A 23517-nucleotide genomic window follows, 5' to 3' on the forward strand; every position below is an offset into this window, starting at 1 on the left:
AACATCCTCACTACAACACTCACACACTGACAGTGACAAACAGCTTTTGTCCCATTAGGGTACAGCATACAGGACAGAGTTGGGGATTTTGTTCTAAATTTGGCAGAAATGTACCCATAATATTCCCCCTCTTTGCAACTCTACTTACCACTCCTCCAGAATCTTCTCTGATCTCTCAGAAAGACCACTGAGCCCTGACACAGAAGCAGGAGATCTCTCAGAAAGACCACCGAGCCCTGACACAGAAGCAGGAGATCTCTCAGAAAGACCACCGAGCCCTGACACAGAAGCAGGAGATCTCTCAGAAAGACCACTGAGTACTGATGCAAAGACAGGAGATTTAGTTCTGAAATAAATTGGAGGAAAAAACACACTCTCAATCTTGATCCTATTTGGAAACAATAGTTTATGAAGGCACTTTCATTGGTGATTAGTAAGGAAGCAAGCCTTCACTTGTGGCATCCATGTTGGCTTTGTGAGAACTACCTAGATTAAAATGTGTCAGCCATGATGGCTCAATCAGTTTCCTACCTGCTGATGCTGTCAAGGGAAACTCTATGCTCAGCAGGCTCTGCTCTCTCCCCACCCATCCAGGCCTGCTTGGGCTTCCACAGAAGAACAGGTGGGCTGGTCTGCTGGTTGGCATCTGGAAGATTCAGAGGACGCTGAAATACACAGTCAGAAGAGAGAAGGTTGTTATCATGTACTGTAGCATTATATCAAAGAAGAAACGTGTTCAGGTGTTCTTAATGTTTTGTAATGGTAAAAGGAGTGATCGTCAGCTAATCGTGAAGAACAGACTATTGTTGACCCTGGCACTATGGGAGCAAGCCCAGTGCTTCCCCTAATTAACAGGAAATGTGAGGGTCGAACACCTAAAACACAACCTTCCAGAAGTTTGCCCTTTTCTAAATAGTCTAAATGAGAATAGGAATTACAGAGTGTACATTAAGATCCAGAATTTCCATTCCCAGAAGACCCTAAAGTCAAAGTCACAAATTAAGTAGTCTTAAAAACATTTTAAAACCCTCTCCCTCCTCTCTGTCGAAGTGGTGAAATAGTTTATCCATCACGTTAGCTAGTGTTAAAACATTAAGGCCTGCCTGGCGTGGAGGCAGCTGCCCCCCTCCAGTGAGCGCCAAGCAGAGCGGCTAGCTAAGGTGATATAGAGTCCTGCCTGCAACACTCATCCAAAGCAAAGAGCCAGGGAGAGATATCTAAGGAAAGAAAAAGGGCCCTGGATCATTTGAAAAATGACATCTGCTGATGATGCATAGGGTATTTCAGGCCTCCTAAAAGTAATTGTGTTTTTCAAGGTAATACATTTGAGGATTAATCAGTGAGAGCTGTGGTGGGTCCTGGAGGACTTTTTTCTTTTTTGGGGGTGGGGTTTCAGTGCTGTGTGTTACCTTTGGACCAAGTAGCTGGTCTGGGAACGGAGGAGGATGAAGGAGGGTTTTGGGAGGTGAATCGTCAGACAGCAGCGAAGTCATCATCCAGTCTCTCTCTAGTGCCATCTATTTACAAGCCAAAGGAGATGAGAATCACCTTCAGCGTGACACAACAACATTAACAGACTACCGCACTGGACATCAAGGTTTTTCTATTCCCTCCAAGGGTTTGGTGGTGAAGTGACTTTAAAGTAAACAGCAGATCATCATGTGATAGAGGTTTTGTTATGTTTAAATATTTGAGATGAGTGCTTCACGCATACACGCACGCACGCACACACGTGAACGAACGAACACACACACACACACACAACATAGACACATTCTCAAGTGGATGGCATTTGAAGAGGACAGAGGGCAAGTGAACTTGTGGATGATGAAAGAATAGCTAAAATGCCATTTATCATGTAGAATCTTCCAGTTTCCCCTGGCCTCAGTATAATGGGCAGTGTTCTTTAATAATCCTAATCCCCAGGGAATAGCCGAGTAGATGAGTGAGAGGAGTAGGGGAAAGGGGAAACGTGCCGGTCTCCATTTTTCTGGGGGGCAAGGTCAACTTGATAGGGGGGTTGAGGTTCAGACCAGTCAACCCAGAGAGAGTCAGTCTGTAAAGTTTGTACCTACTGCCTACCTCATCAAAGACAAATTCATCCACGTTCACCTCCTCGAAGGCCTCGTGATCCCCGGGGTTGAAGCCCCGAGCCTGGGCCAGAGCAGCAGCCAGCCTCCTCCTCAGGGTGAAGCCTCTCCAAACCGCCTGGAGGAACGAAGGTACCAGAGGAAGAGCCATGAATCACAGACAAAGTTAAATATTGTGTGTTATCCCATTAGGAAGATAAAACATGTTAACCTCTGTTTAATTGCTGAGTGATCTGCTGTTTGAACTCTATGTGACTTGGGCGCTAGGAGACAAATGGAGCGCCAGCGAGGGTTCTAAATCCTCAGAATTCCCAAAGGGATGACTTCACAAAGTGAGCGGTGCTGGAATCTGGAATCCTCACCGCTCCCACTACTGCAAAACTCTGGAATTTGATTAATCATTTTATCCCCCCACTGCCAAAGACTCCTCAAGGGCCCATCAAGTACAGAGGGAGAGAGAGAGAGAGGGGAGAGAGGGATGGGAGAGGAGGAGAAAAGGGGAGAGAGAGAGAGAGAGAGGGGAGAGAGGGATGGGAGAGGAGAGGAGGAGAAAAGGGGAGAGAGAGAGGGGAGAGAGGGATGGGAGAGGAGGAGAAAAGGGGAGAGAGAGAGAGAGAGGGGAGAGGAGGAGAAAAGGGGAGAGAGAGAGAGAGAGAGGGGAGAGAGGGATGGGAGAGGAGGAGAAAAGGGGAGAGAGAGAGGGGAGAGAGGGATGGGAGAGGAGGAGAAAAGGGGAGAGAGAGAGAGAGGGGAGAGGAGGAGAAAAGGGGAGAGAGAGGAGAGGGGACATTTCAAGAGAAGTGTCTTGTAGAATGTTTGATCTATTGAATCATACGATAACCAAATTAAGCCTCAATATCATATAAGATCTGGACATATGATGTCTTTATTATTAATAAAGACTGGACCTCTATGACCTATGAGAAATTACATTTCTATAAAAACTGATCAACTCAAACTATCTATTTGTGGTATTGATCGAAGCAAGACAACGATTTCTGAGTAGACAGTCATGTATTTCCATAGAACCGTTTGAAAAACCTGTCAGCATGGCCAGTCTAATAGTTATGATAAAGAGTTCCAGGAAGTCACTAAAAGTTTCCTGTGACCCTGACTTACCTGGATGGCAGTTGCAGCGTAATCTGGTTCCAGACAGCTCTGCTCTGACCCAGTATGGCTGGGTCCTGTGTCTACTCTTCCCCTCTCTCTTCCTCTTCTTCCTCCTTGCTCCTCTCCTGGAGGTGGACGCAGCTGGATCCTCTGACGTCCTCTGTGTCCTCTCCAGTGGCGCTGGATCACCACAGCTGCCATGCTGCTCCGAAAAAAAGACACACAAATAGATACATAATGAAATCATACCCTCAATCTCTTTGACCATGGGTGCGTCTGAAATAGCACCCTATTCCCTATGGTACATAGGTTGCCATTTAGGATGCAGAACACACATTTATTTCTGTCCAAACATCTGGCTTGCAGAGACTCCAGAAGAGGAATCCAGCCTGTCTCGAACAAGCTTATATCAAAGATACAGCCTTTATAATGATGACTGTGTGTCAGAGTGAATATGATGTTCAACATCGATCAACTGGAGGACACTCTAATGATGACAAATGCTCATTGGCAGAAACTAATAAAAGTAGAGAAACTATGAAAGAATTCATGAGTGAGGGAACACTTTACTTTTTGAGGTCCAGCTTGATGTGAGCTTTGGGGAAGGGTGAACTGCTGGGCTTGGCAGTGGCATGGGACGTTTTTTCCTCGGAGAAGGTAGAGCTGGAACTTGTGTAGCTAGCTGGCGTTGCTGGCTTCAACTCGGGCCTAGTGGACACAGTCCCTAGACTGCTGAATGATCTGTATGCTGGGGGCTGAGGCTGCTTTTCACTGTTGTCATTGGCTGGGCTGATGAGGGGAACCATATGTGGCCAGGTGTTTGTGTTGCCACAGGACTTATTTTCAGGTTGCTTCCTGTTCATGACACCACCATGTCTGTCCATACCCTCTACATCGGACTTTTCGGCAGGGATCCTGCTAACCCTGGTGGTGTCACTCCTGTGACTGTCATCTTGTTTGTCGGTGATGCTGGTGTCTCCATATTCGTGAGCGTATCTGTGCTCCTCAGCCAGATGTACAGCTTCATCATGGAGCTGGAGGGAGAGCCTCAGAGCATCCAGGGGAGGGAGAGCACCGCTGCGCACACACAAACACATGCACACGTTCATATGAAGATCACATAACATTGGATGTTGTTCTAGGTTGTGTAACATACATTCCGTCCTCTCTCATACGAGGCCTACCAGATAAGCAATGGCTAAGGTAGATACAAATGTCTGATGAATACCTACAAAAACAACAACACCTTTTTCATATTTGATCACCTAGTATCTGCATTGAAAAAATGGCTTACTTTTGGGCTGCAACAGGCTTGCCTTCACAGAGGGTCTATGGGTGTCAGTTCTGTAATCCCATATAATGTCTCTTTCATAGAGGGGATTAAGTTGGTACAAAGCCACCTCAATGGAAACTTAACGAGTCTATTAGCAACGCTTGGATCCGCTTGGATCCGCTTCCCCCAATCTATCTAAGACCCTCAGGGCTACTCATGGGTACTGGGTACACAGTATACGAACCTACACGGCCTGCCCACTAGCCTGAATAAGCCTTGTCTTCACAATGCCCCTGCTATTCAGCTAGAAGGGGGGTAAAGAGGGTGACCATATAGACAGTGACCTCGATTTCTCCTCCTCGTATCTGCCAGTTCACCACAGGGTCGAGGGGAAGGTGTATAACAGTAAAGGAAAACGGTGAATAGTCGGTAAGGGAGAAAATATACACTGTTTCGTATCTTAAAAGTCCCATTTAAGGTTGGATAAATAATAATTTATGCTATTAAACAATGAAGTTCATATTGTTTTGGCAGAGTGAAATGGGACCTGTGGAGAGCAGTTATATGAGGGGAAATCAAATACCTGCTGTCCTGGGGCTACTAGCTACCGCAGTTCAAGCACATGATGGAACTGGAATGATACATTTGAATGGAAACTAACTGGGATTCATTCAGAAAGGTACTTCGACCCCATTTACACTATGTGAAATGAGGACGGCAATGTAACACTACAGATACACTGTCAATACACATAGAAACTTATAGAGAAAGTAAGGACATTTCAGATGAAATACCTTTAATTTCTCTCGGCAGTGTTGTAAAACTTTACACAGCAGGGTAAACCCCAGGATGTCGACATAATTTTACCAGCTTTACTAGACAGGCCTGAGCCACAGCCAGACTCTTCACCTCTCTAGACCTTGTCTGGCCCTGGGTCGAGACTTGAGCCAGGGGTTAACTGGCTGCGGTGGTCCCTGCCCTGCCCCCAGAAAGGCCCATTGTCCAACGCCCAGAGGGGGTGCATGGAGCATGGACAGGGGTGGAGAGGAGCGCACTGTGGTCCCCCCCGAGCCATGGGACTCCTTGGTCTCACCCATACTACCAGACACCACTGCGTTTCATCTTTTGTGAAACATAATTATGGTGAGGTCAGAAAGATGAGCTGAGGGTTGACCACTGGCCTATATGTTGGTGGTCTGGTCTGTTTAGGGGTGTTAGTTAAGACTAGTGTCCTCAAACTACTTACAAAAACAGCTAAACATTGCCTTTCAGCTTTGGACACCCTGTGTATCAGTTATGCTAATAATAATAATATGCAGGTTAGAGTTTGTCTGTATGACGTTGCTATCCTACAGCATATGTGTAAGCTGAGCTGTCCAGCAGAAAAGCTGACGAGAGTCTGTAGTAAGCTGCATGAACCTGAGTTGTGCCGTGTGGCTGTGCTGCAGTGTGTGGAGCTGCTGGAGCTGTGCCTGACAGAAGGCTAGAAAGCTGTTCTGAGGCAGCAGGGCCGTGACTAGACCAGGACCAGGGAGCGCTGGAGAGGAGCCGACAGGCTGCCCGTCTATGGCCTGTAGACCCGGCACAGCCCTCTGCAGACTGGACCTGTGGAAGATAACATGGTGGGTTAATCAATAAAGATCATCGCTGGAGGCTATAGAATACCATACTAGGGTTCATGCTACTTGGTAGCATTTCAAAAAGTCAGGGCCTATACTCAGGGCCAATGCTCAAAAAAGTCTACAACTATTTAGGGTGACAATTGCAGTCAGTAAATGTATTTTAAAAATCTCAACACAGTAACTATACCAGCATGTAACTCCAATGTAATAAACACATACGTTTTAGGCCCTGTCATGTAAAGTGCTCTCCATATTCTAAAACACTAAATTGATACATGACCACATAACACAATTACATATTCAACATTGTTAAAGTAGGAATTGTGAATGATCCTGGATTTGATTTGAACTCAAACTGATTATAAAAAATGTAAAGGGTCAACCCATTTTCAGTTCAAATTGATTTGCCCCCAACTCGGATGTCTAAAGTGTACTATGATGTGCCAGTGGAGAGCCTTGTTGTATCCAATAGTTTGTCAGAGAAGTCCTTAGGCAGAGTAGATACACCACCTTGAGAGAGCGAACAGGGATAAAATCCTAAAACGATTTTGACATTTCAGGCCCAGCAGAATCAAAGCCATTTTGCTCCATGCGAAACAAGAAGTTTGGTTAGAGTCTTGATTTTCTCAAAGCAGAAGAATGTGATGACATGTTGAGCTGCAGATGAAAGACTTTGAGACTAAAGACTCTGGGCTTCAGGCCCTGCTTTTCTTTGTTTTTGTTGTTATTTTCCTTTTTTTCTCAACCACGAAAAGAGTGAGTGACTTAAGTTGTATCCAATGTATCCCAAATGGCACCCTATTCCCTATGTAGTGCACTGGTCAAAAGTAGTGCACTACATAGGGAATAGGGTGCCATTTGGGACACAACCCTTAAGCTGAAGCAGCTGATGGTGGCCTGGCTGTGCTGTGAGGGGGATGGCTGCTGAGCTGTGTGTCTATGGGAGAGAGAGGTAACACCGGCCTGAGGCTAAGGATGTGCAAGCTGAGGAATCCCAAAAACTTTGCCAGCAGAGAAAATGGTCTCCAAAGCAAACTGCATGGCCAAATGTGGCCGATCGATGCCAATGTGAAAATGTAGAAAGAAACACATTAGGAAACGCATACAGTATTACTGAGCCGTGACAATTTACAAATAGAGTAAATTTATACAGTATGAATGTTTTCTGTGATATGACAAATCTTTATCTGTAACTAATCTGTAATTATTAGTCTTTATGAAATGTTTAAATGTGAAAGTGTACTTATAAACAACAACTACTACTAACCTAAAGCAATTTATGTTCACAATAAATGTTTGGTTAGTATTTGCTTCTGGTCATTTTACCACAGGCGCTGTTGCTGTCAATATGAGCCTAAATCCAATACAAAATGTGCCAAAAGGATGAGAGCCTTTAGTTTAGTTTATCAACATCAGGCGTAAATCTGGCTTAAAATATCCTTAAGAATGATGGTGGGGCAAGAACCCGCTGAACTCCCTGTACTGTGCCACAAACATGACTCTAGGTCACAGGTTGTGCAGTCCACTGTCAGAGTAATGGGGTTTTGATGAGCCCCACCTCACCCCTCTCTTTCTCTCACTCTCTCATCTCTCTCTATCTCACACACACACACACACAAACAAGGATTAGATTCCAGCCCTACAGGCTTGTCGTCTGGCCGACCGGACCCTCTTGTAACAAAGCAGAAACCATAATAAAGCCTTGATCCTCACATGAGCTTATTGACGTGAGGTGGGCACACACAATGCCTTTCATGGTCAAATGTTTTTGGGTGGAAAAAAACATGCTTTGCAATTACGTGCCATTGGTTATTTGTGTTTAACGTACAAGGTTCAAATGAAAGAACTCAGGAAATTAGCTTAAAATATGTCAGAATGCTGAACAATTTGACCTTCTTGGCTCATTTGAATAAATGTATTTATTAAGCGGAGCCCAGAGCCGTGGACATGCAGCACCTTCTCTCTCTAACAATACAATGTTCCATCCTGGTCCTAGCTAGGCTCTCCAGCTGCGTCCTTCCCTCCATCCTATCCGTCTTTGTCTCTCTCCGTTTCGAACCTAAACCAACCTGGCTCTATATATTTCATTTAGTGAAGACTTCCTTGAAAACACAAAGAGGTCTGATTAATCAGGCAGAGTGCTATCTTCTTCTCCTGGCTCAGGGCTGCTGGAAGTGTATTTCTTAGCAATCTCCATTTGGTGCTTTAGTTGAGTCGGTGTTATCGCTGGACTGGGATGAAAGGGCCAGGGGGAGAGTGGGGAAATACAGGGGGCTAATTCCACTGTTGGCACTGGAGGTTAGGTAAAGTTCATTGGGAATATTTATTCTCCATTGCGGCTAACGGTGGGGCACCCCAGGTAATAGAAACCCATATGTCTGGGTGGGTGCTGACTGCAAAAATGGATATAGATAGAATGCATAATGTGGTGTACAGTACTACTACTGGTTGATTAGAATAACTATTCAGATATACAGTAAAGGTAGTGAAAAATAAGTGTGTTAATCATGGTTCTTTTAAGTGCTCAGTGGCACGTTTTTTTACATGACTTGGTCGAGGAAAGGGTAGTAGGCTACTGGTATTATTAAATCCTGTCGTAACAGTTCTTGAGAGATCCAGGCATCATCTTTTAGGCTAATGCTATGACTAGACGGACCTTAAAATGTTACAAATATATATATTTGTAATTTCACACTTCATAAAAGTTATGCATGGTTTGTCGGTCATAAACTGTTAAGACCACTAATGACCACGTGTAATGCCGAAATGATGAAATCTAGCTAGACTACCGGTAATTGAAGTTAAGTGCTCTAGCTAGCACACATTTTTCATATCAACTCATTTGGACCCCCCACTTGTTTTGGCGCTGTAAGTGAATGAGCAAATTGATATTGAAAACTTAATAGATTTTTCCGTTGAATAAATATTTTGGGAACTACTGACACTCAGTGCTACAGAGGTTGCGCGGTGCGCAGTGCGGATATCGCTGGCACGTTGGCTAATCCAATAGCATTCCCAGATTGCTAGGCTAATCCTGGGATGTGGACAGGAAGCACTTGTGTTCGTTCTGGTGGAATGTTTATTCTACCTTAGTCACCACAGCCAACATCCTCCTCCAGACTGGGCTCACGTTCTGCGACAGGAGGGATTATATGAAATGGCAGTGACTTGGTATTCCCGTTGGTATGTAACCTAACTTCTTACATCCGCCCCAGCAGGGATATTCCAGAACAAAGCTAGAGAAGTTAATTGTGTCTGTCTGTCTCTCTACACAGCCATTTTAAAACCATTTTAATTACATTTTTCAACTAATCGTTGCAATGTTGATGACTGGGAATGTATTGTATGTACCACAGGAGGTTGGTGGAGCGTTAATTGGGGAGAACGGCTCGTGGTAATGACTGGAGCGGAATTAGTGGAATGGTATCAAATACATCAAACGCATGGTTTCCAGATGTTTGATGCCATTCCATTTGCTCCGTTATGGCCATTATTATGAGCCGTTCTCCCCTCAGCAGCCTCCACTGTTATGTACCTGTTATGATGCAGCGTCCAAGTACAGTGTTACCGTATAAGGTGATGTGTGTATGACAACATTGCTTTCTCCCACGGGTGCAAGCAACCCAGGGCTTGTCGCTCATACATATTCACATATTTTGTGTTTCTCATTGGGCTTGCCCTACCTCCACATGGACTCTTGCTGAAGGGGATTCCCAGTGAGATGGACCTCTCGGAGGAGTGGACATCCCTGCAGACTCTCACACAGGTTCTGCAGCTCTACAACAGTCAGGCAGAGCAGCAAAGGCCTGAGCTTATGGTTTTACATCGCACAGAGGCAGAGAAGCAGAGGCCTGAGCTTATGGTTTTACATCGCACAGAGGCAGAGCAGCAGAGGCCTGAGCTTATGGTTTTACATCGCACAGAGGCAGAGCAGCAAAGGCCTGAGCTTATGGTTTTACATCGCACAGAGGCAGAGAAGCAGAGGCCTGAGCTTATGGTTTTACATCGCACAGAGGCAGAGCAGCAGAGGCCTGAGCTTATGGTTTTACATCGCACAGAGGCAGAGCAGCAAAGGCCTGAGCTTATGGTTTTACATCGCACAGAGGCAGAGCAGCAAAGGCCTGAGCTTATAGTTTTCCCTGTCTATATATCACTATCGCTGGTACCTGATCTTGTTATGGAGACTGTATCTTTATCTACTGCTGGATCCCCTGACATTTACTGGATGGAGGTACATCGCATTCCCCAGATGTGTGACATTATGCATATCGTAGACATAGGCTACCATAGATCCACACTTAAAATGCTCCCTCTCACTCACATAGAGAGGCACTTAGCAGAATAATATGAATGGAATAGCATGAAACTACAGTATGTAAATGAAATAACAACATGACAACTGAAATATTTGGATCAAAAGTTTTTGGGACATCAAAAGTTACATAAAAAAAAGAATAAACCATTACCTAAGAGGCAGTTGTCTCTGATGTCCAGCTTCTCCAGTGACACAAAATGACACAGTGATGGCAGTTGGGTTATACTGCAAAACACAAATGAGAAAATACATGTAATACACTGTAATGGAATACTGTAATTTATACAGTACTTTTAGGTATTATCAACAGTAAAAAAAATAACTTGTTACTTCAGCATACTGTATATTATAGTGCGTTTTGGGAAAAGTGCTGTATTTCGAATGGTACTGTAATTCCATCCCACAGAAAACAGTATCTTTGGAGCGCCAAAAATCTTTTGACCAATAGTGGGTGAATGGTATTGCTGTTTCTGTCTCATTAACATATTTTGAGGCATGTCTTGTAAGAGCCTATATTTTTGCACCCATGAGTGAGAATGCTGTTCCAATTTAACTCCTATGTGGTTATAGTGCCCCATGACATTTAAAATGTATAGGGGACAGATTTGAGTGGCATCAAGACCTAAAACTTAAATGGTTGAGCATTTTGCCATGTCCTTCAGGTCTGTGTTGCTCTGTAGTCGCTGCCAGTTTGGAAGCTTTTGTTAAGGCCTCTAGATGTGCAAATGATATAAAACACAAAATATTCATTAATGTACTGTAATGTGTAAACACTTTACCTAGCCCAATTACAGTAAAATACTGTGAAATACAAACCCCTCATTCATCAATTAATTCATTCCGATTACGATAGCATTTACTTTTTTACAGTATATTACAGTCAATTTTACAGTATTGTACTGTGTATCATTACAGAGTACTTGCTTTGATACCGTATTTATATTAAAGTGGGTGCACTGTAATATGAAATACCGAAATTCACTCGCCACCGAGCTGCCTGCAAGATACTGTTAAATTCATGGCAAGCCCTTTACAGTGTATTTACCAATCATTCAGCAACATTACATTGGTTTTCTTAAATCTTACAAATGTTATCACAAACACTGAATTACTTACATGTAGCTAGTACAATCTAAACTGGCCTAGTCATTGGCATTGGATACACTGGATTTTTTTTTTTATCCTTTATTTAACCATAGAAGTCACATTGAGATTTTTTTTAAGTGAGCCCAGGCCAAGAGAGCAGCATACATATAGTTACACAACACAACATAAAACATAACAATAGCATCAGATGGAATGACATGTGAAGTTACCTGTTTTGGGCCCCAGAGAGGAGCTGCATCAGGGGGAGCCAGCAGGCTGTCAGGCCCTCCAGTGAGGAGATGCTGTTGTCCTCCAGATGGAGCTCCACCAGCAGGACCTGGTTCCTCAGACTGGGTAGCTGGGGGAAAGAGAAAGGGGCAGGAGGGAGGTAGAGAGACCGACAGCGAGAGAGATACGGAGAGAGAGACACAGAGAGACAGAGAAAGATAAAGAAAGAAAGAGAGACAGAAAAAGAGAAAGAGAGAGTGATAGAGTGAGTTTACCTACAGTGGCAAGAAAAAGTATGTGAACCCTTTGGATTCCTGCATAAATTAGTCATAACATTTGATCTGATCTTCATCTTAGTCACAACAATAGACAAACACAGTCTGCTTGAACTAATAACACACAAATTATTGTATTTTTCATGTCCATATTGAATACATCATTTAAACGTTCACAGTGTAGGTTGGAAAAAGTATGTGAACCCCTAGGCTAATGACTTTTCCAAAAGCTAATTGGAGTCAGGAGTCAGCTAACCTGTTGTCCAATCAATGAGACAAGATTGGAGATGTTGGTTAGAGCTGCCCTGTCCTATAATAAACACTCACAAAATTTGAGTTTGCTATTCACAAGAAGCATTGCCTGATGTGAACCATGCCTCAAACAAAAGAGATCTCAGAAGACCTAAGATTAAGAATTTTTGATTTGCATAAAGCTGGAAAGGGTTACAAAAGTATCTCTAAAAGCCTTGATGTTCATCTGTCCACAGTAAGACAAATTGTCTATAAATGGAGAAAGTTCAGCACTGTTACTACTTCCCCTAGGAATTGCTGTCCTGCAAAGATGACTGAAAGAGCACAGTGCATAATGCTCAATGAGGTTAAGAAGAATCCTAGCGTGTCAGCTGAAGATTTACAGAAATCTCTGGAACATGGTAACATCTCTGTTGACGAGTCTACAGTACGTAAAACACTAAACAAGAATGGTGTTCATGGGAGGACACCACGGAAGAAGCCACTGCTGTCCAAAAAAAACATTGGCGCACGTCTGAAGTTCACAAAAGATCACCTGGATGTTCTACAGCTCATCTGGCAAAATATTCTGTGGACAGATTAAACTAAAGTTGAGTTGTTTGGAAGCAACACACAACACTATTTGTAGAGAAAAACTGGCACAGCACACCAACATCAAAACATCATCCCAACTGTAAAGTATGGTGGAGGGAGCATCATGGTTTGGGGTTGCTTTGCTGCCTAAGGGCCTGGACAGCTTGCTATCATCAACGGAAAAATAATTCCCAAGTTTATCAAGACAATTTCCAGGAGAATGTAAGGCTATCTGTCCGCCAATTGAAGCTCAACAGAAGTTGGGTGATGCAACAGGACAACGACCCAAAACACAGAGATAAATCAACAACAGAATGGCCTCAGCAGAAGAAAATACACCTTCTGGAGTGGCCCAGTCAGAGTCCTGACCTCAACCCGATTTAAAATGCTGTGGCATGACCTCGAGAGCGGCTTCACACCAGACATCGTAAGAATATTGCTGAACTGAAACAGTTTTGTAGATATGAATGGTCCAAAATTCCTCCTAACCGTTGTGCAGGTATGATCCGCAACTACAGAAAACATTTGGTTGAGGTTATTGCTGCCAAAGGAGGGTCAACCAGTTATTAAATCCAAGGGTTCACATACTTTTTCCACCAAAACTGTGAATGTTTACATGGTGTGTTCAATAAAGACATGAAAACGTATACTTGTTTGTGTGTTATTAGTTTAAGCAGACCGTGTTTGTCTATTGTTGTGACTTAGATGAAGATCAAATCAGATTTTATGACTAATTTATGCAGAAATCCAGATAATTCCAAAGGGTTCACATACTTGTTTTTGCCACTGTAGCTACTGGTGCTGCTGACAGGTACTACTGGTTCTGCTGACAGGCACTACCGGTGATGCTGACAGGCACCACTGCTGCTGCTGACAGGCACTACTGGTGCTGCTGACAGGTACTACTGATGCTGCAGATAGGTACTATTGGTGCTGCTGACAGGCACTACTGGTGCTGCTGATAGGTACTATTGGTACTGCTAAGAGGTAATACTGGTGCTGCTAAGAGGTACTACTGGTGCTGCTGACAGGCACTACCGGTGATGCTGACAGGCACTACCGGTGCTGCTGACAGGCACTACTGGTGCTGCTGACAGGCACTACTGGTGCTGCTGACAGGCACAACTGGTGCTGCAAATAGGCACAACTGGCGCTGCTGACAGGCACTGCCGGTGATGCTGACAGGTACTACTGGTGCTGCTGACAGGCACTACTGGTGCTGCTGACAGGCACTACCGGTGCTGCTGACAGGCACTACTGGTGCTGCTGACAGGCACAACTGGTGCTGCTGACAGGCACAACTGGTGCTGCTGACAGGCACTACTGGCGCTGCTGACAGGCACTGCTGGTGCTGCTGACAGGTACTATTAGTGCTGCTACTGCTGGTGCTGTTGACATGTACTATTGGTGCTGCTGTCAGGCTCTAATGTTGCTGCTGATAGATACTATTGGTGCAGCTGACACGCACTACTGGTGCTGATGACAGACACTATTGGTGCTGCTGACAGGTACTACTGGTGATGCTGACAGGTACTATGATGCTGCTGATAGATACCATTGGTGCTGCTGACAGGTACTACTGGTGCTGCTGACAGGCACTACTGGTGCTGCTGTCAGGCTCTACTGGTGCTGCTATTAGATACTATTGGTGCTGCTGACAGGTACAACTGGTGCTGCTGATAGATACTATTGGTGCTTCTGTCAGGCACTACTGGTGCTGCTGATAGGTACTACTGGTGCTGCAGACAGGCACAACTGGTGCTGCTGACAGGCACAACTGGTGCTGCTGACAGGCACAACTGGTGCTGCTGATAGATACTATAGGTGCTGCTGATAGGTACTACTGGTGCTGCTGACAGGCACTACTGGTGCTGCTGATAGATACTATTGGTGCTGCTGACAGACACTACTGGTGCTGCTGACAGGCACTACTGGTGCTGCTATTAGATACTATTGGTGCTGCTGACAGGTACTACTGGTGCTGCTGACAGGAACTACTGGTGCTACTGATAGATACTACTGGTGCTGCTGACAGGCACTACTGGTGCTGCTGATAGATACTATTGGTGCTGCTAACAGGTAATACTGGTGCTGCTGATAGGTACTACTGGTGCTGCTGCCAGACACTACTGGTGCTGCTGATAGATACTATTGTTGCTGCTGACAGGTACTATTGGTGCTGCTAACATATACCATTGGTGCTGCTGACAGGCACTACTTGTGCTGTTGATATATACTATTGGTGCTGCTGATAGATACTATTGGTGCTGCTTTTGGATACTACCGGTGCTGCTAAAAGGTACTACTGGTGCTGCTGATAGATACTATTGGTGCTGGTGTTGGATACTACTGGTGCTGCTAACAGATACTATTGGTGCTGCTAACAGGTACTACAGGTGCTGCTGATATTTTTCCTTATAATCCATCATGCAGGATTAATGTCGGTTGCACTTTAATTAGTTTAATCTATTACTTTCCTGGTAGTTAGGCCTACATGGTATACTGACTATGTATTTTACCTCAGTGAGATTGTTTCCTGTCAGGTCCAGGGTGTTGAGCAGAGCACAGTTGTCCAGGCCCTCTACACTGGACAGATGGTTGTGAGACAAGTCCAGGTGTAGCAGCGTGTACACCTCTCTCAGTCCTCTAGTACTGATCAGCTGGTTGTGGTCCAACAATAACTTCTGCAGCCTCTTCAATGGCTCCAGACCACCTTTATAGGAGAAGAAGAAAAATAAAGACAAAGAATTTTCCTTACATTAGTATGTTCCAGTATGTAAAGTAGTAGATAATGGTATGCTTCATTTGCATACCCAAAGCGTTATGGGGTAGAACAAAATCAGATTGTGGAACTGTGAGGGGTTGAAGTAGGATTCAAATGAACCAAAGAAGATCTAATTTCAGTGTGTGGCCAAGGTTACCGTTTTAGTAACGTTCAAAGCTAAACTGCCAATAAAAAAGCATTCACGGTCTTCTCAGGCAGTTAATATCTATTCATGACTTGAGGCCTGGCTCCTGGTCTGTTATTCACAGTAACTAAGTCACATTTCAATATATACTGAGCAGGGGATCAAAAGAAGAGGTACACTGCTCCCTAGTGGATAGCAGTGGTTACAACTAGCCATGAAGTACACTGTAACTGTAGAGCAGGCAGGGGTGTGAGTCAAACCACACATCTGGAAGGCTGCACAGTCTGTTGATTTCCATCCTTGCCTTTTAATCATTGTCTAATTTAGACCTGTATGGGGTTCTGATAAAAAATTTAAATTCAAACTGAGTTTTCCACACTCTGTATAGGCCATCTATGAGCTCAGTTTACTGATGCAATGGGGACCTGAGCTCAGCTTACTGATGCGATAAGGACCTGACCTCAGCTTACCGATGCGATGGAGACCTGAGCTCTGCTTACCGATGCAGTGGGGACTTGAGCTCAGCTTACCAATAAGGACCTGAGCTCAGCTAACCGATAGGGACCTGAGCTCAGCTTACCGATGCAGTGGGGACCTGAACTCAGCTTACTGATGCGATGGAGATCTGAGCTCAGCTTACTGATGCGATGGGGACCTGAGCTCAGCTTACTGATGCGGTGGGGACCTGAGCTCAGCTTACCGATGCGATGGGAACTTGGGCTCAGCTAACCGATAGGGACCTGACCTCAGCTTACCGATGCGATGGGGACCTGAGCTCAGCTTACGGTTGCGGTGGGGACCTGAGCTCAGCTTACCGATGCAGTGGGGACCTGAGCTCGGCTAACCGATGGGGACCTGAGCTCAGCTTACTGATGTGGTGGGGACCTGACCTCAGCTTACCGATGTGGTGGGGACCTGAGCTCAGCTTACCGATGCGATAGGGACCTGAGCTCAGCTTACCGATGCGATAGGGACCTGAGCTCAGCTTACCGATGCGGTGGGGACCTGAGCTCAGCTTACCGATGCGGTGGGGACCTGAGCTCAGCTTACCGATGCAGTGGGGACCTGACCTCAGCTTACCGATGCGGTGGGGACCTGACCTCAGCTTACCGATGCGGTGGAGACCTGACCTCAGCTTACCAATGCGGTGGGGACCTGACCTTAGCTTACCGATGCGGTGGGGACCTGACCTCAGCTTACCGATGCGGTGGGGACCTGACCTCAACTTACCGATGCGGTGGGGACCTGACCTCAGCTTACCGATGCGGTGGGGACCTGACCTCAGCTTACCGATGCGGTGGGGACCTGACCTCAGCTTACCGATGCGGTGGGGACCTGACCTCAACTTACCGATGCGGGTGATGGAGTTGTGCGAGAGCTCCAGAACGTCCAGATCCACAGCACCAGCCAGACCATGGATGGATGTCAGACGGTTCCGGCCAAGTCGAAGAACTTGGAGGTTAGCCAGATTCTCACAGTCCACAAACGTGATTGAGTTGTCCTATACAGACATAACAATCAAAATATGTCTGAGTTTTCAAATACCAAGGATTTTATACTTTTACATGCTGATTTGATCACTGTGAGAGACAGTATGCAGTGTTGCATGTATATAATATAATACTATGTAGCTAAAATATACTATGTAACACATACGCTGAGTGTAGAAAACATTATGAACACCTGCTCTTTCAATGACCAGGTGAATCCAGGTAAAAGCAATGATCCCTTATTGATGTCACTTGTTAAATCCACTACAAAATCAGTCTATATGCAGGGGAGGAGACAGGTTAAAGAAGGATTTTTAAGCCAAATGAGATAAATTGTGTACGTGTGCCATTCAGAGGGTGAATGGACAAGACAAAATATTTAAGTGACTTTGAACGGGGTATGGTAGTAGGTGCCAGGTGCACCGGTTTGTGTAAAGAACTGCAATGCTGCTGGGACTTTCACGCTCAACAGTTTCCCGTGTGTATCAAGAATGGTCTGCCACCCAAAGGACATCCAGCCAACTTGTCAGACATATACTGTAGATAGATATACAGTTGAAGTCGGAAGTTTACATACACCTTAGCCAAATACATTTAAACTCAGTTTTCACAATTCCTGATATTTAATCCTAGTAAAAATTCTCTGTTTTAGGTCATTACGATCACCACTTTATTTTAAGAATGTGAAATGTCAGAATAATTTATTTCAGCTTGTATTTCTTTCATCACACTCCCAGTGGGTTTACATATACTTTACATATACTCAATTAGTATTAGATAGCATTGCCTTTAAATTGTTTAACTTGGGTCAAACGTTTCAGGTTCCACAAGCTTCCCACAATAAGTTGGGTGAATTTTGGCCCATTCCTCCTGACAGAGCTGGTGTACCTGAATCAGGTTCGTAGGCCTCCTTGCTCTCACACTCTTTTTCAGTTCTGCCAACACATTTTCTAGGATTGAGGTCAGGGCTTTGTGATGGCCACTCCAATACCTTGACTTTGTTGTCCTTAAGCCATTTTGCCACAACTTTGGAAGTATGCTTAGGGTCATTGTCCATTTGGGCGACCAAGTTTCAACTTCCTGACTGATCTGATGTCTTGAGATGTTGCTTCAATAATATCCACATAATTTCCCTTCCTCATCATGCCATCTATTTTGTGAAGTGCACCAGTCCCTCCTGCAGCAAAGCACCCCCACAACATGATGCTGCCACCCCTGTGTTTCACGGTTGGGATGGTGTTTTTTGGCTTGCAAGCCTCCCCCTTTTTCCTCCAAACACAACAATGGTCATTATGGCCAAGCAGTTCTATTTTTGTGTCATCAGACCAGAGGACATTTCTCCAAAAAGTACGATCTTTGTCTCCATTAATCATTGTACCTAAACTGTATGCGTAAACATGTATACGCAGGGCCCAGCTGTAAAAGAGACCTTGGTCTCAGTCTGTGTTCCTTGTTAAAATAAAGGTATAATAATAATAATGTGCAGTTGCAAACCGTAGTCTGGCTTTTTTATGGAGGTTTTGGAGCAGTGGCTTCTTCCTTGCTGAGAGGCCTTTCAGGTTATGTCGATATAGGACTCATTTTACTGTGGATATTTTTGTACCCGTTTCCTCCAGCATCTTCAGAAGGTCCTTTGCTGTTGTTCTGGGATTGATTTGCACTTTTCGCACTGAGGTACGTCAATCTCTAGGAGACAGAACGCGTCTCCTTCATGAGTGGTATGACGGCTGAGTGGTCTCATGGTGTTTATACTTGCGTACTATTGTTTGAACAGATGAACGTGGCACCTTCAGGCGTTTGGAAATTGATCCCAACGATGAACCAGACTTGTGGAGGTCTACAATTTATTTTCTGAGGTCTTGGCTGATTTCTTTTGATTTTCCCATGATGTCAAGCAAAGAGGCACTAAGTTTGTAGGTATGCCTTGAAATACATCCACAGGTACACCTCCAATTGACTCAAATGATGTCAATTAGCCTATCAGAAGATTCTAAAGCCGTGACATCATTTTCAGGAATTTTCCATGCTTTCCAATTGTCTGGCTTTCAGTGTCATTACCATAGTACTATTTTTCATTTGTTTATTTGTCAGGGACCATGTACAACATTCCATTGCACCAGATCTGGCTAGATAAACCATTTCTGTACAGCTTACCCCACATGTAAATGGTGGTGTATTTACCTGTACATCGATGTAGCGAAGCTCTGTGCATTGACTGAGGCCCTCCAGGGATTTAAGGCCACAGCGTCTCATTGTGAGGGTCTGCAGTCTGGGGCATTGGGACAAAGTAGAGAGGCTACAGCCAGGGAGATCCTCCAGAACAACTGTGGTCACCTGCATTGGAAGGTAGAGCCCAGTCAGTGAAATATTGCTTTTGGTTTTGTTATGGTTGGTTTGTTGGTTATTTGAATGTGTCTGATTGACTGTTTTGCAGACCTGGGTCAAATGCATCTAGGTCCAATACTTTCAAATATCCTACTTGTAGTCTGGTGTAATACCTTTAGTGTTAAAAGCTAAATCAAGCGCAACTTATACATCACAAATTTTTCTGGAAAAACCTTTATGAAATAAAGCAGGGGTAGGCAACTAGATTCAACGAAATTCATACCTTGATTACATTAAGACACGATCACATATGTGACCGACCGGCTTGATTCTGTCTTAGCCCCACCCAGCTTTTTAAGGATTCACATATGAGGCCATGTATTAAACAACCAAAGAATTCATGACTAAAGGCTAGTTTATACTACAGGTGTGTTCATATATTTAATATGGAGTGCCAGAGTGTGCTCAGAGTGCGCTCTGGGCGTTCGTAAACTCAGAGCATTGTCAAGACTGTCCATTTGTAAATTCAGAGGGTTCAGAGTGCACCCAGGACACTCTGGCCCAGGAATAGGGTTGATCCGAGCGTTCTGAACTAACAACAGCAGTCAAGCACCCAAGCTAACTGGCTACCATTGGCTAGCATGCTAGCTACTTCCAGACACAAATGAGGGAATAGCTCATTCTGACCATTTTACTAGCCCTAGCAGAGCTGGTTAGGCTTTTTTATGCTATCCAGAGCGTTGGTGACTACAACTGTACTGCTGGCAACAATTTAATTATGCTTTTTTTTGCCAACGTTTACTGAGACCGGCCATATTCAACGGGTGTTGAGCGTTCGTAAATTTGTCAGTTATTCTGCTCTGGCACACTCAGACGAGAGTACTCTGAAACAGTTGTTTCAGTGATGTTCTATTGAAATGGATACTTGCATATTGGAGTCTTTTGTTAAGTTTTAATACACGCAAAAAAAAATGAAAAGCCGTGTTAGACAGGATTACCCTACACATACTGACCAGCTCAAATAGACAGAAGCGGGCTATATGGCAGACCAATCCAAACTCATCTCTCGGCATGTCCAGCCCACTCATTATCTCAGCCAATCATGGCTAACTAGGGTCGTAATTTAACAATCTCATTCATATTTACAAAAGTCATACAAGTTTGTTATTAAGGCACATGAAAGTTCACATGGTCGAGAAGGCATATCTGCCCCCCAAAAAACATTTTGATTTAAAGAAAAGTTTACGTTCAAATGGCTCTCCTGTGAAGTAGTGACCCACGACATACGCCTAGTTTCCTGAAACGGGCCACATACATAATTTTTTTATTCCTGTGCATAGTTTGGAACAGATTTCCTCATTTATACAAATGTTTTTCTTAATTCCTGGTGATTTTAGTCAACAACAAAAAAAATCACTCGCAGGACCTTTTTGCCCTGCAGGCTGCCTGTTACTGACCCCTGAAATAAAGAGTATCACATTGTAGATCGTATCATGCAGGTTACCTCCTGAGGGGAGTTCCAGGCCCCAGACTGAAGGAGTGTTTCTGGGCAGAGGAGGGGTAAACCACTCCCCTCAGCAGCCCTCCTCGCCCCCCTCCTCCTCTGGGTCCTGACCCCCTGCTGCTGCTTCCTCTTGTTCTGCAGGGAGAGTTTGGACCAGGAAGTGCAGTCCCTCATCCAGGCCAGTCTCCTCTGCTCCGTCTGCTCTGGTAGAGATACACTCATACGCTCAAAGGCAGACTGAGGGGCTGAGGTGCTGGGGTCAATGGGGGGAGAGCTGGCAGTGGGGGAACATTCAGTGGCGGCTGATTTCTCCTCTCTGGCTTTTTCCTCACTCGGGTTTTGACTTTCCTCCTTCACTATTCCTGTCCCCAGCTTTTGCAGGCTCTTTGGTTTCCTCTCATCTGATTCCATCCTAATCTCTTCCTCCTCCTTGCTTTTCCTTTCATTCTCCTTTTCCTCCTCATCCTCCTGTCTTTTTCTCCGCTCCTCCTGCCTAATCTGCTCCTCCTTCTCTCTCCTCTCCTCCTTCTCTCTCCTCTCCTCCTTCTCTCTCCTCTCCTCTTCTTTCCTTCTCTTCTCCTCTTCTTTCTTTCTCTTCTCTTCTTCATGCTTCTTTCTCTTCTCTTCTTCATGCTTCTTTCTCTTCTCCTCCCCTTTTCTTCTCTCTCCCTCCTTTCTGTTCTCCTGATCCTCCCTCTTTCTTCTGTCCTCCTCATCCTGTCTCTCTCTCCCCATACGGACTCGATCCTCTTCTTTGGCTCTCTCCATACGGACTCGATCCTCTTCTTTGGCTCTCTCATACTCTAAGCTCCTCCTCTTCAGCGCTTGCTCCTCCAACTCTCTCCTTCTGTTTTCCTTTTCCTGCTTCAGCCGCTGCTCCTCCTGTTCCCTCCTCCACCTCTCCTCCCTCCTGTTCCTCTCCTCCTCAGACCTTCTTTGTTCCTCTCTTCTGCGGTGGAGCTCAGCCCTGGTCCACCGGCGTGCCAGGACGCCTCTGAGGGCAGCCTGGATAGTGATGGCCGCCCTGCATCGAGACTGGTGGGTCTTCCTCCTCTTTTCCTCCTGCACCTTCTCAAAGGCCCTCCTCTCCTCCTCCATCTGTCTCTGGAGGCTGTTGATCAGCTCCTGGTTAGTGTGGGAGAGTGGAGGAGAGAAGTTAAACCAATAAAAACTGATAAGAAAGATGAGCCCCTTCTGAAAACACTTCCAACCAAGCCCCTCTCCATTGCCAGTGTTTCAGTGTTTGCACATCAAATTTTTTTTTGATTGAATCTGGCCCACCTGCTGTTTGAAAAACTCTTGTTGAATCTTCTCTTCTGCCTCTCTTTCTCTCATCTCCTCCATGCCTGTAGGGCGATGCTACAGACAGACAATGACTTCTTCAGTTGGTCACTCTTAGTTATGGAAAACATAGAAACGGGAAATGGGAGAAAGGGATGATACGAACTATCTCACCCTATTGTCCTCTTCTATCTGCCTCAGCTCCTCCTCAAAGTCTCTCTGTCTGCGTTTCCTCCCCTCCTCCTTTTCTCTCTGATCATTCTGCTCCTTCTTTCGCTCCACCTCGTATTCCACAATTCTCCTCTCATCCTCCTCTTTCAACTTACGCTCCAAAGTTTTCAGTTCCAAACTGAGTTGCTTTTCAGACCTTAAATATGCATCACATTCAATATCATCTGTGTCAAACAGAAAGACACAGGTCACAGCTCCATTAGTTTGAAGAATATCACCTTTTTTATTTCCTTTATAGGGCTGGACTAAATGAGGCAATGTTGACATCTAGTGGACATATATATCACACACGCACACAGAAATCTACACATACCCTCACTGTTGTGTGGCACTCTGTCTGTAATGTCACTGTCAGATACAGTGTGAGGGCAGGCCTTGTTGGGGATAGTGTTCAACTTCTCATCCTCCATCTCTAACATGACCTAAATCAATCAAACATATTTAGCCTACGTCCCAGCACAAATTACACAACACTAGTACTTTAGGGCACACAAGCCTTATTAAACTAGACTCACTTGTTCTTTTAACTTCACTGGGTCCTCGTGTAGGCCTAAGTCAGAGGCCAGTTCCATTAAAAGGTCTTCAGAACGACTTGAAATGATGGAATACACCTCAGCCGCTCTGGAATCTGAAAACAGACAATGTACAAAGACATTGAGTCACATATACACAACAATAGTATGACATCATGTAGCCAGCAGCTAGCTTGACTGATGAATAAATGATCCATGCATTTTCTATATTTCTGTTGCCTATGCATTATCCAGAGGTCCTCATTCCTACCATCTTCATTGTCCTCAAGGATGAGCTTTTCAAACTGACTTGCTCTGTTCTCGGAGGCTTCAAAATATTTGAGCATTGATTCTGGGATTTTATCTGAAACCTGGGGGTATTGAAAGGTGAAAAGTTAGGTTTACATGCACTTGCAACCAGTAGACATTTATTGACAAGTC

At 44.7% G+C, this 23517-nt stretch overlaps 1 protein-coding gene across 1 annotated transcript in view; it reads right to left on the bottom strand.

Moving 5' to 3' along the window:
- The window catches only part of lrriq1 (leucine-rich repeats and IQ motif containing 1), a 47214-nt gene that overhangs the window by 23198 nt on the left and 499 nt on the right, over window positions 1-23517 (bottom strand). The window contains exons 3-22 of the mRNA XM_031801444.1: window positions 23348-23447; window positions 23080-23192; window positions 22878-22986; window positions 22508-22728; window positions 22334-22411; window positions 21638-22177; window positions 21053-21565; window positions 19405-19557; window positions 17084-17234; window positions 15344-15537; window positions 11727-11854; window positions 10562-10635; window positions 9779-9872; window positions 5893-6078; window positions 3771-4277; window positions 3210-3402; window positions 2083-2208; window positions 1410-1517; window positions 532-665; window positions 149-346 (exon numbers count right to left, since the gene is read on the bottom strand). Coding sequence (XP_031657304.1) covers window positions 149-346; window positions 532-665; window positions 1410-1517; window positions 2083-2208; window positions 3210-3402; window positions 3771-4277; window positions 5893-6078; window positions 9779-9872; window positions 10562-10635; window positions 11727-11854; window positions 15344-15537; window positions 17084-17234; window positions 19405-19557; window positions 21053-21565; window positions 21638-22177; window positions 22334-22411; window positions 22508-22728; window positions 22878-22986; window positions 23080-23192; window positions 23348-23447 — 3920 coding nt within the window. The remainder of the gene's footprint in view (window positions 1-148; window positions 347-531; window positions 666-1409; window positions 1518-2082; window positions 2209-3209; window positions 3403-3770; window positions 4278-5892; window positions 6079-9778; window positions 9873-10561; window positions 10636-11726; window positions 11855-15343; window positions 15538-17083; window positions 17235-19404; window positions 19558-21052; window positions 21566-21637; window positions 22178-22333; window positions 22412-22507; window positions 22729-22877; window positions 22987-23079; window positions 23193-23347; window positions 23448-23517) is intronic.

Source organism: Oncorhynchus kisutch, linkage group LG22, assembly GCF_002021735.2.
Source record: "Oncorhynchus kisutch isolate 150728-3 linkage group LG22, Okis_V2, whole genome shotgun sequence".
Taxonomy (NCBI): domain Eukaryota; kingdom Metazoa; phylum Chordata; class Actinopteri; order Salmoniformes; family Salmonidae; genus Oncorhynchus; species Oncorhynchus kisutch.